Source organism: Miscanthus floridulus, chromosome 11 (assembly GCF_019320115.1).
Source record: "Miscanthus floridulus cultivar M001 chromosome 11, ASM1932011v1, whole genome shotgun sequence".
NCBI lineage: Eukaryota > Viridiplantae > Streptophyta > Magnoliopsida > Poales > Poaceae > Miscanthus > Miscanthus floridulus.
The window spans coordinates 70,708,721-70,720,128 of record NC_089590.1 but is presented as its reverse complement, the minus strand read 5'-3'; the positions used below and the strand labels follow the sequence as shown (position 1 = coordinate 70,720,128).

At 51.7% G+C, this 11,408-nt stretch overlaps 1 protein-coding gene across 2 annotated transcripts; it reads left to right on the top strand.

Moving 5' to 3' along the window:
• Positions 1-7,654: 7,654 nt before the first annotated feature.
• LOC136494524 (myb family transcription factor MOF1-like) lies at positions 7,655-10,878 on the top strand. 2 transcript variants are annotated; one of them, XM_066490676.1, is made up of 6 exons: positions 7,655-7,943; positions 8,190-8,266; positions 8,406-8,442; positions 8,907-9,006; positions 9,196-9,439; positions 10,426-10,878. In XM_066490676.1, exons 1-6 carry the CDS (start codon positions 7,811-7,813, stop codon positions 10,756-10,758), a joined length of 924 nt encoding a protein of 307 aa, XP_066346773.1. In that variant the 5' UTR covers positions 7,655-7,810; the 3' UTR covers positions 10,759-10,878. The 2 variants fall into 2 exon arrangements, with proteins under 2 accessions (XP_066346773.1, XP_066346772.1); XM_066490675.1 differs by having other exon boundaries at positions 10,423-10,878.
• The last annotated feature ends 530 nt before the right edge of the window (positions 10,879-11,408 follow it).

Below are 11,408 nucleotides of genomic sequence, written 5' to 3'. Positions count from 1 at the left end.
TGGCTCCGTGCCGCCGGGAGGTGGAACTCCTGGCCTGCTGCACCGCGGCGGTCTCGAGGAGATCCCAGAGCTCACCGCGGACCCATCGCCCCTCCGTGGTAGAGGGCTCGGGCATCGCGCGCACTAGCATCGCCGTAGCCACGACATTCTGGCTAGCGCGATTGAAGATTGGGGGATGATCGCCCCCTTCGTTGTCATTGATGCGGTGGTGGATGTCGTAAGCCCACCGCCGGGCTCCTCCGCCGTCACCACGGCCCTGCTGCTCCTGCTCAAGAGTGTTTCGGAGTTGTTGTAGAAGGAGCCGATCTTGCTTGACCTTGGCCTGAAGCTCACGGAGCTGCTCTAGGTCCGGGTGTCAAAGTTGTCCGAGGGCAAGGTTCTTGTTCCGCGCTGCCGGTGGGACAATGCGTGAGGGCGTGGCATCACCTGTTCCCTGGCGAAGCGGAGTACGGTTGCCTACCCCCTCGTCCTCATCGCCCGTGCTTGGCATCCCGAGTGCGACGTGGAAGCACTCACGAGTGGGATCGTAAGTACCTTCATCGTCAGAGTCGGAGTAGCCGAAGCAATAGTCGCTCGCGGCCAGGAAGCGACGCATGGCTTTAGGGTCACGAAGCCCGGAGAAATCCACTCCGACGCACGCCTCGTCCACCTCCAAGGAGTCGGCGTGGGAGGGAGTCAAAGTCGCGGTACCGAAGTCGAGGGCGAAACGTTGGTGGTGTCCTGAGGGCTCCACGTGAGTGGAAGCGTAGGCATAAGCGTAGGAGGCGGCGGCATTTCTCAACCCGAAGGGGTACGAAGAGGGTGCCATCGCCGGGTTATGCTTCGCCGGAGCCGGCTCCTCAGGAGGTGGCGGGGCAGAGCTTGGTGACGGGGCGTTGTCGCATGCCACCGGCGTCTTTTCCTTGTCCAGGCTCAGTCCAGACAGGTCCCCAACCAGAGACCTTGTGCCAACAACTGGGCATGGGATACCGGCGGAGCGCGGCGTGTCGCCCTGGGTTCGCGTGGTGTCGGCGTGGCCCCGCTCACGTTGTGCCTGGCGAGCGCGACGAGAGCGGCCGCCCGGGCGCCGCCTGCGCCTAGGCTGTGGGTGCGTGACGTCGTCGTCGGCAGGCGGGGCTCGGGGTGTGAGGAGTACCATGTCGTACTCGTGCCCTAGAGACATGAACTCTAGGCTCCCAAACCAGACCACCGTGCCGAGACGCAGTGGTCGTACGGGGTCTACCATCCGGAACTTGTTGGGATGACGAAGCTGACACGCAGAGGCCCCTACCTGGCGCGCCAACTGTCGGTGTTTTGGACCGGCCGGCCCTCAACCAACTAGTAAATTTGTACTGCGTGTTCCTAGTCCCGGATGGTGATACAAAGAGACACAAGGTTTATACTGGTTCGGGTAATGAACACCCTACGTCCAGTTTGAGAGGTCGATCTTGTATTCCTTGGACCGAAGTGCTCGTAGTAGGGGGTTACAAGCAGGGCGAGAGAGGGAACTAGCCCCAGGTCTCTACGTGGAGTGGCGTGGATTGCTTGAGATGTTGATCTCAGGCAGTGGGGAAGCTCGAGCGTTCATCTGTGTGTTCATGCGCGAGTTCGCTGCGTGGGCATAGGCCTAATCGTCCGTCTCCTCCCCTAGAAACGGCCCTGGTCCCTCCCTTTTATAGTTTGAAGGGGGGGACAAGGGTGATACATGCGCTAGCTACATGGCGTCGTGCGAATGGAGGTGGCATGTCTGAGCCCTGTAGCCTATTACTGTGGCGGCGTGGGCGACGGAGTGGTCTCGTCCTTGAAGTACTGGGGCGATGCGCTGGTCACATCCGATCCTATGCGTCGTGGGAGCTCCAGTGTTACCTCGAAGCGGACGTGATGGTCGGTGTGCGGGTCACCGTGTATTGACTGCGCGAGAAGCCGAGGCTCAGTTGGGGCCGAGGCCGAACCATCGTGGGGGTCTCGGCAGACGTGAATCCCGAGATTTGCCGAGACCCTAATGTAGATTACCGAGGTTTGGAGGGAACAGTTGATCTCGTACGCTGATTCCGAGGCTATGGTGACCCGGACTAGACTCCCCATGCCGCGTTGTCTCCGGGGCGGGAGTTACGTGGCACAGTGTAGTGCAGGCGCTGATCGTGGGCACAGCACCAGAACAGCGGCCGATAACCCCGGCCACGCCCGGTCCTGGTCAGTATGGCGTTGATGTGACTTCCCGTCCCATCGGCCATTCTACGGTGTCGAGCCGTCGTCCGGCTGAGATTACGGGAGTGGTTGACGCATTAATGGGACGCGACGTGCTGTCGGAGAGACTGGTCGAGGTGGAAGCGACGGATTATTGCCGAGCCGGCTTCGAGCGAGACAGAGAATCGACGTCTCGTCCGAGGCTTTACGTGCGGGGCCTCGGGCGAGACGGAAAATTGGTTCCCCGTCGAGGCCCTCTGTGCAAGGCCTCGCGTGAGGCGGAGGTTTTAGCAGGCCGCCGAGACCTCCCTTGCGAGGCCAGGAGCGGGGCGGAGGGCTGGCGGGCTCAGACGAGGCCGGGGTTTAACAAATGGCTTACCCTTTGGCTCTGTTATTGATGGGGTTTAAGTAATTCTTTTGGTATGCGCTCGGGGTACCCCGTTTTATGGTACCCGACAGTCTCTCTCGACGACGCAAAAGCATAGCAGAGAGGGGGAGCTGAGGGGGGCTTCGGCGTGAGCTCCGTCCACCCCGCCACCACACCGGCGCCTCCAGGAGCGGCGCAAGTGGGAGTCCTCCTCCTCGGGCTCCGGGGGCAGCTCCTCCTCCTCCTCCTCCTCCTCCACCGACGAGCCCGAGCCGCGACGCATCCACGCGGAGGCCCGCACGTCCTCGCCCTCTTCCTCTCCGCCACGCCGCCCGCCGCTCCTCCTTCCTCCGCTTCAAGCCCCGCGCCCTCACCGCCACCGGCACCGGAGCAGCCGCGGCGCCCCCCGTCTGGATCTACGTTGAGGTAGTCGCCGGGGTTGTACTTGTGCGGGTAGCTCCCCGGGAGGTAGAACCCGCGGGCGCCTGGCGGCGCCGCCGCGACGGCGAGGAGGAGGAGCGTGCCGGGGCGGGCCATGGATCTAGATCGGCGGAGGCGCGTGGATCTGGGCTCCGCGGCAGTAGGGTCTGGGGTGGGCGGGCGGGCGGGCGGGTCGGTTGCGGCGCTCGGCCTTGCTCGGGCGAGGAAGCAGGGGCGGTGGTGTGTTGCTCGGGATCTGTTGGAGAAGGCAGACTTTTGGGTCCGCAACATTTTAACTGTAGCTGACATAAACTGTCGAATAGGTATGGTATTTGGGTTTTGTTGGAGACAGTCTAAGGTTTGTTGGGTTGGGTTTCCTCATTCTGGCTTCATGCTGTGCCGAAGCTAGAGGAGCCATAAATGTGGCTTATTCAGGCTAGTTTGGTAATGTTTAGCCGGACTCCGTCAGACTCTGGCTCCACGCTGCAGTATCGGATGAGCCACAAATTACCGCTTCTTCCGATTCCGTGTTCATTTTGCAAGGAGAGAGAAAAGCGACTCCTGTGCAGTAGCTGGTACAGACTACAGAATAAGGAGCTGGAGCCCTAAGAACTTGTGCCAAGCAAGAACTTTATTTTACTAATATGAGTATGTTTGCTTGTGTAGGATCAGCCGGAGCCACAAGATCAGTTGTGCCAAATAGGCCCTAATATGAGTATGTTTGCTCACATAGAACTAGTGGTTAGTCCACTAGTTGGTAAAATTAATTGCTAGTAAGTGCCTAAAGTTTAGTCCTGTGCTATTTGAATATATAAGTGATAGTAGCTATTAATCCTCTTTAGCTTATCTTTGCTAGCCAGTGAACTAATTCCTCCGTCCCTGTTTTATCTATTGTTTTCACCTCCTAAAAAGTCAAACATACTCAACTTTGATCAAATATATAAAACAAAATACTAATATTTATTGTATACAATTAGTATTATTAGACAAATCGTCGAATCTATTTTCATAATAAACTTGTTTGGAGATATAAATGTTGTTGACAATTTTTATAAATTTAGTCAAACTTAAGAAAGTTTGACAAGTATACTTCCCGTAGTGACATATAAAAATGAATGGATGGAGTATATTAGATTATGTTTAAGGCCCTCTTTGGCAGGGCTTCACTGTAGCACGGAGCCGGAGAAACTCCAAATCATGGCTTCACCGACTCCGGCTCTCTCCAATTCATTTTTTTACCTCGATTTCCAAAACAGCTCCTGCTACAGTGTCGCTACAGTGAATTTGATGAGGAGCCGGAGCCTCCGACAGCCCGACCAAAGGGGGCCTAAGAATCTTTCAGGGATACCAATGCTAAAACTAAAAGACCAAAATGCCCCTCAAGGAGTAGAGATGGGTATGTATTGTGAAAAGAAAAAAAGGTGTGTTATGAAAAGAAAAATATGCATTAAGAAGTGAGAGAGTCAAGTAATTTAGAACAAAATTTAAATGTTATAAAGTCATCTATTTCAGGATGACGGAGGGAGTGTTCATTGGTTCACATGTTTGACATTTACTATTTTAGATGGTCTAAAACTAAATTTTTGGTGACTAAGCTTCCTGTTCATAGAAAGTACCTTAAGGATTTCCTCGTAAAAAAAAAACTACCTTAAGGATTAAGGAAAATGGGTCTCAAAGGTCTCATCAAGAGAGAGAATAAGGCCTTGTTTAGTTGGGTGAAGTTTGAGATTTTGGTTACGGTAGCACTTTCGGTTTTATTTGGCAATTAGTATTCAATCATGGACTAATGAGGCTCAAAACGTTCGTCTCGCGATTTTCAATCAAACCGTGCAATTAGTTTTTTTTCTTTTATATTTAATACTCCATGCACATATCGTAAGATTCGATATGATAGCTATTGTAGTACTTTTCGAAACTAAACAAGTCCTAAGATCGTTGCCAGCATTGACCTGGAGCCACCATAACTGATGCGAGATACGATATGCGTGCTCCAGTCTCCAGCAGGCTGCAGTCCATTGCCGGAACTGAAGGCCTGCTGCCGTCTTTTCACTCGTAAAGACGCTTTGCTTTCTCAGGTTTTTACTATACAGGAGGCGGAATTTAAAACACAGCATACATATCCAGTTCTTTTCTCTATGGCATGGCGGTATGCAGTGTCAAGGCAGCTGACGGAAGGGCCGAGCGCTCCAGACTCCAGCTTTATAAACCTGCGCCCCCCCACCCGGTCCTCTGGGTTCTCGCCCTCGCCTTTTGAGGAGGGAGCGAGCGAGAGAGACCGAAAGAGACACGGTGTAGGGCGCTGCGAGCCCGAAGGACGGCTGCAGCGTTTTTTTTATATTATTTTGAACACTTTTTTTAAAAATTATTTTTAATTCAAACACTGTTTTTCTTCTTCAAAAGTAACACTTTTAGACGCGTCTGTTTGCATGGCGTGGCAAATTCACGCTGCCGCGCCATGCATGGCGGCGCGGCATGGGGAGGTCAACGGCCGCGGCGACCGCTGACGTGGCGGGGCCAACGCGCCATGCATCATGGTGCGGCGGTGCCGCGCCACCCATCATGGCGCGACGAGGCTTTACCTACCTGTTGCGGCGCTGACTCCCTCTGTTTGTCTGTCCGGCTCAAGGTGAGGCCGCTCGCGGCACCCACGCCATTGCCTCCCGGTTCCCCCACGGTCGGCCGATGACTTTCCCTCCCTAGCTGGCCCCCTCCCTACCTTCTCCGAAGCTCCTCCTCGGCCTTGTCAAGGTAATGAAGCTCCTCCTCGGCCTCTACGGTGGATCGAAGGATTTGAATGAGTAGTTAGGGTATGGAGGAAAATATGAGTTCGTTAGAACGTTGGATCGAAGGATTAGGATTATGATTGCTAATGTTAAGGTTAATTGGTTAGTTAGAATTATGATTACCATATATTCTATGGTCGATTTTTATATGAATTTTGCTTGTTTGAGTTTGCATCTCAACTTTTATATGCGAATAAATATATGGACACACTGTTGATGTATGGAATTTTATTTTTTAGTGACCAAAGTATAATTTTTATATAGTTTGCATGTTTACCTCTAAGATAGAGTTTGCACCAAAGTATAGGTTATATTTTATTTGTTGTAATGCAAATGGTTCCCATTGACATTAATTTGTGATGTTTTGATTTTTGTTTGTTAAATTACAACCGTTTTGTTAGATGCAAGACATGTATCGGGAGGAGTTTTGACGAAAACGAGGTCGTCCTAGAGAATTATACTCCGACGCGTCTAGCAAAGATGCCCCCGTCCCTCCTGACCTCTCTGTCCCTAACTGTGACTATGGTTTCCCGGTCGACGTGTTTCAATCGAGACATCCAGACACAGCGACGTGTTGCTTCTACACATGCAGTCGTTTTAATATAAGTAATTATTTCCACTATATTTTTTTCTTTATTTGTGTAAGTAGGCTACTAATATTTTGTTGGAATCTTATTGTGTAGGCCTATGAGAGGTGCTTTTTCTTTTAGTGGATCGACGGTGCAGACAAGTTTGACCCTAGGTACATCCTTTTCGACGATTGGTGTAGAGGGAGACATCCACATGAGCACTTCGAGCGGTGGGTTCCACCCCCTAGCCCCCGCCAATGACGGCTAAGGAGAAGCACCTAGCCACAGTTAGACGACTCGAGGAACCTCCTCTGTGCGAATGCGGAGATCGAGCTATGATAAACCCTGAGAATACGTTAGAGTTTATGTGTCCGAACAAGCACGAAGTAAGTGGAAAGTGTATATGTTTAAATATTTATCTCTATATGTGTACGTGTACTAATGTATTCTCTTGCAGCGTTATGGATTTGCGAAGTGTCGTGTCAATGGCTGGCTTAGTATGGGAGAATACAAGAGGATTACCTCGACAAACCACAACGAGAATGGCCGACCGGTGGCAAGAGGATCACCCCAATCCACCTAAGGCGATGAGCTGGCCGGCGGCGGCAATGGCCGGCCGACGGCGGGGTTCTTCTGCGCCCAAAGTTGGAGGAGGGTTAACGACAGGGGGTGGCAGGGGAGGAAGAGGATGGAGAGAGAGGGAGGCCATGCCACAGGGAAGCGACGGCCGCATTGGCGACGGGGAGGGGCGGCGGCGCAGTGTGGATAGGGAGGGACTGAGAGAGAGAGACAAGGGAGAGAGGGAGCCGGCGGGGGAGGCGTGGCGGCGGGGATGGGCGGCGCGGAGGCGGCTGTTGTGCGGTGGCTGGGCGGCGTGGAGTGAAACAGAGAGGGAGGAAAGGGACTGGGCCGCGGGCCTCCATTTCGCTCTGTCGCGCCCTGACGGGTGGCGTGGCAAGACCTGCCACGTCAGCGACCAGCGGGCCGGGACGTTGCCACGTACGCACCCCAGTCGTGCCACCATGCATGCTGCGGCAACGTTGTTTCGCCGCGCCCTGGAGATAGGCATGGTCAGAAGTGTTAGTTTTGAAGAAGAAAAAAACAAACAATGTTAGATTTAAAAATAGTTTAAAAAGTGTTAGAAATAAAAAAAAAAATCCCTGCAGCTTGGTCTTTCTCATTCGCAACAAATCTTGCATCTCACCATAAAAAAAACAAATCTTGCATCTTCAGCTGTTTTGTGTGTGTGTGAGAGAGAGAAAGAGAGAGCTACCAGTGACAGCCTGCTTGCCGGTGCAGCAGCTCTGGGCAGGCTTGCACATATAAGGGGAAGTCAGAGAGCGAGGGAGGGAGCTGAGGACTAGGAGCCGGGAAGAGGGAACAAAAGGGGACGTTTGGTTCTTTCCTCTACCACCTGCGTGCGGCGTCTCCTTGCTAGGGCCCGGTGAGAGCTCCATATCATCCAGGGAGGTGAGGACCCGTCGTCGTTGCTGGCGATCCAAGACATGGGCGGCGGCGGCGGCAGGAATGGCGCTGTAGTGAGGCGGTACGTCCGGTCCAAGGAGCCCAGGATGAGGTGGAGCGCCGACCTCCACCGCAGCTTCCTGCAGGCCATAGACTGCCTCGGCGGCCAACACAGTACGTTCTCCTTCCTCCGCTTCTTCCCTTCACCATATATATATTGCTGCCCTCCCATGCTGTAATCTTGCCCTCAGTTTTTTGTATGCTCATGTAGTGATATTGCCCTCAGTGGTGTTCTTTCTCTTGGAGAAATTATTGGTTGTGATGTGTGTGCTTGTGCAGCTTGTGTGTCTTTCTGCTAGCTACTTTCAGTAGCATTTTCAACAGCCTAGCTAATTGCCGTTTTGGTGGTGTAAATTGCAGAGGCTACGCCGAAGCTCATTCTCCAGTTCATGGGCGTCAAGGAGCTTACCATATCTCATGTCAAAAGCCATCTCCAGGTTAGTTTCTCTTCTTCATCCATTCTTTCGCACCTGCAGGCAATCACTGTTTGTGTTTGTTTACCATATCTCATGTCAAGAGCCATCTCCAGGTTAGCTTCTGAGTTCTGATTCCTCCATTTGCTTTTCTGATGAACAGATGTACAGAGCTGCGAGGCTTGGCGCAGGAGGAAGAGGTGAGAGATGAAACCAGCCGTCGTTTGCTCTCCTCTTCCACTACTGAATTCTTTCTTTCCTTCCTTTTTTCCTTGGTCATATTTTCAATTATTTAATTTACATGTCAACGCCGTGCAGTGTACATAGCTGAATTATTTATTCAGTACCCAGGAACAAACAAATGTCCTACAACAGTAAACTGAACATTCCAAAATATTTTTAATATACAATTTCTTTTTTAAAAGGCGACATCACATTGCCTTGTGGTTTGTGTGACTCTCCTCTTAGCTCAGTTCTCCACATGCTCACTGCACTTGCCAACTACTCCTAGGCCTAGCAACCCCAGATTCCCTTCTCATGTGTCATGAGTAGCTTACCTTGCAAGCCTCTTTGTTGGGAAAGCCAAGTATAATATACCGCACACTTTAGATAGATTTTGCTAATGGAAAGCCAAACACCTTTCTTTCATGGCACCATCGATCAGGCCCAGGGATGCAAGCCCAGCTGTTGCAAAGGAGGTACTCATGCACCGGTGATGAGCAAGGCCCCAAGGAGGAGTTCCTGTGCCCACCACCTCTGGAAAGGTTTGGCCTGCAAACACCTTTCCCCCCTCTCCTCTTTGAATGAAACGTGTTCAAGTTAAAAGAAAGACAAGCTTTTCAAGGCCCTAATCTTGACGCTGAACCAAAGCGCTTTTTCCCATAGTGTCTGTCCATTTGCTCTCTTTTTTTTCATGGGGGTCTTGGTCGTCTACTCTTTGGATGCATGAGCAGGGCCCGGATGGGGTACGAGATCAGCAGCACGCAGGGAAGCCATGGAGTCAGTGATGCGAGGACTACTGCAGCTGCTGGGGGCCTGTACTACATCGATGATTACATGCAAGCCATGGCCTCCATGGGCAGGAGAATAAAGGAGGAGGGACTCATCAGATGGCAGAGGAGGGCTGCGACGACTGCTGCTGCGCCTTCCAACCTCCAAGCCATGGGATGTTTGGTGCAAGAATCTGACCCCTTTAAGGTACATCAGCTAAAAAAGTAAAAGTAATAGTAGAAAAAGAGATATTGCCAAAAGGTTTATTTATCAAAAGAAGATGAATCTTTCCTTGTCTTAACCCGCTTGCTTTCACACCCCAACCCTTTTCTTCTTTACATCCTACTCCTATCTTGCAATATTTTTTTGTTTTCCAAATAGTTATTTTGTGGCAGAATTTTTGCACAAAGTGTGTTTACTGGTAGGCCCACTTCTCACCTTGAGTATAGGTCAACCAGCCAATCTAATAAGTAATGTGTACACATCTCAGATCAACCAATGCATGCACACTTGCACATCCCAGATCCTCCTGCAGGACTGCCGTATCTTTGGCGCATGTTTTGTAGAAGATACACACAACATTGTCACATTGACGTAGGATCGTCGGTACAGGTATCACCTCGGTATCTGGCTACGTGTAGACGCCAGTGGGTCCGTGAATACCTGTATCGATCTCATAAGGACATAGTAGTACGCATCGGCATAGCAAGAAGACTGGCAAAATCTGTTCTTGAAATCTGTCTGTTGTTTTTAAATAGAGATCATTCATAGCATTGGTTCAGGCATTTATACTTCTCACCTTACTGCAGCGGCATGTTGCAGTGGCTTCTGCAGTGTTCAGATCCGTGCCTAGCATTGCACCCAGTAGTTCTCACGATGATGGTCCAGCGCCGCAGATAGAATTTACTCATATATAGCTTCGCTGCTGGCTCGCTCTGACTGAAAATTTCTGAAAACTGCACGTCCTGCTGGACTAAATCTGGCACTGTTTTTGCTACGAGAGAAAAACACGGCTTTGGCTGGAAAAAAAAGGGTAGCCGAACACGCTCCTGGCGATCCTTGTGGATAGACAGGATAGGATAGTGCAAAGAGGAAAAGAGTACATGTCAGCAGGTTTTACGGTTAATTGTACTTTATGCAATACTTTCCATCAGTGTATGTATCTAATTGCAGTTTTCATTGGATTTTAGCAGATACACCGACCAGAAGCACACCATCTTGGTTCTGCGCTGAATCAGCAGGACGACTCCAAAGAGGATGGAAACGGATGCCCCCACTTCAGCTTCAGCAACTTCAGCGTTGCAGCCAAGGACGAGCCATCCGAGCTGTGTTCACTCTCGCTGTCCCTCGGTCTGGACCCAAGATGCGCCCGTGCCATGGCAGACTCCTCGCCAAGCAGCGAGAGCAGCTGCATCCTCACGGCCTCGCCGGTGAGGAGGAGCTCCAGCGACTGCTCCGGCCACTCAGGCTGCTTTGTCGGCACGGGTGTTAGCCTGGAGCTTTCCCTGTCCATCTGTGGATCCTAGATCGCTCCGGCCAGTTCTTGATTCTGTACATCGATCGACCCGATCCGACCGGCTGCTCGCGTTGGTGATCGCCGCGTTTGTTTTGGATGTTCCTGGCATCATGGCCGTGTTAGAAAGTTGCTAGTAGCTAATGCCAAGTTGGTAGTAGCTAGGATGATGACTTTAGAATCATAGCATGTTACTTCTAGTATGATGTTACCTCTAGCTCTATCTAGTATGTGTAAGTGGCAAAGTTACCAGGCAGGCTCCTTTCAGAATTCATAGTGTTAGTTTGATTTCCACCAATTGGTCCAACGGCTAATTCGACCCCTTGACCACGTTCTGGTCGGGGACGCTTAATTGACCACTGGTCGGCGGGCCCTGTCACACAGCTCTATATAAAGAGAAAAGTGGGGGCCAGGGCACGGATGACGAGGTTTACCGCCGCCACTGACCCACCGAAGTAACCCTAGAAGGCCCTCTGATGGAAGCGTCGTCAACGGCCTCGTCGGCACCTGGACTACGACGCCACAAGCATCGCGCCTGCACTGCTACTACGACTCCAGTGGCGACGTCGCTGTGACGCCGTGGCCGTGGCTACGCATGGTGAAGTACATCACCAAGTCTCCCATTAAGCTAAGTTCTACTCACTGATCTACGCCTAGAAGTGT

Coding starts and splice junctions, on each gene's coding strand:
- LOC136494524 (XM_066490675.1), top strand. CDS start 7,811: ATGGGCGGCGGCGGCGGCAGGAATGGCGCTGTAGTGAGGCGGTACGTC. Junction 7,944..8,189: donor CTGCCTCGGCGGCCAACACA/GTACGTTCTCCT, acceptor TGTAAATTGCAG/AGGCTACGCCGAAGCTCATT. Junction 8,443..8,906: donor GCTTGGCGCAGGAGGAAGAG/GTGAGAGATGAA, acceptor ACCATCGATCAG/GCCCAGGGATGCAAGCCCAG.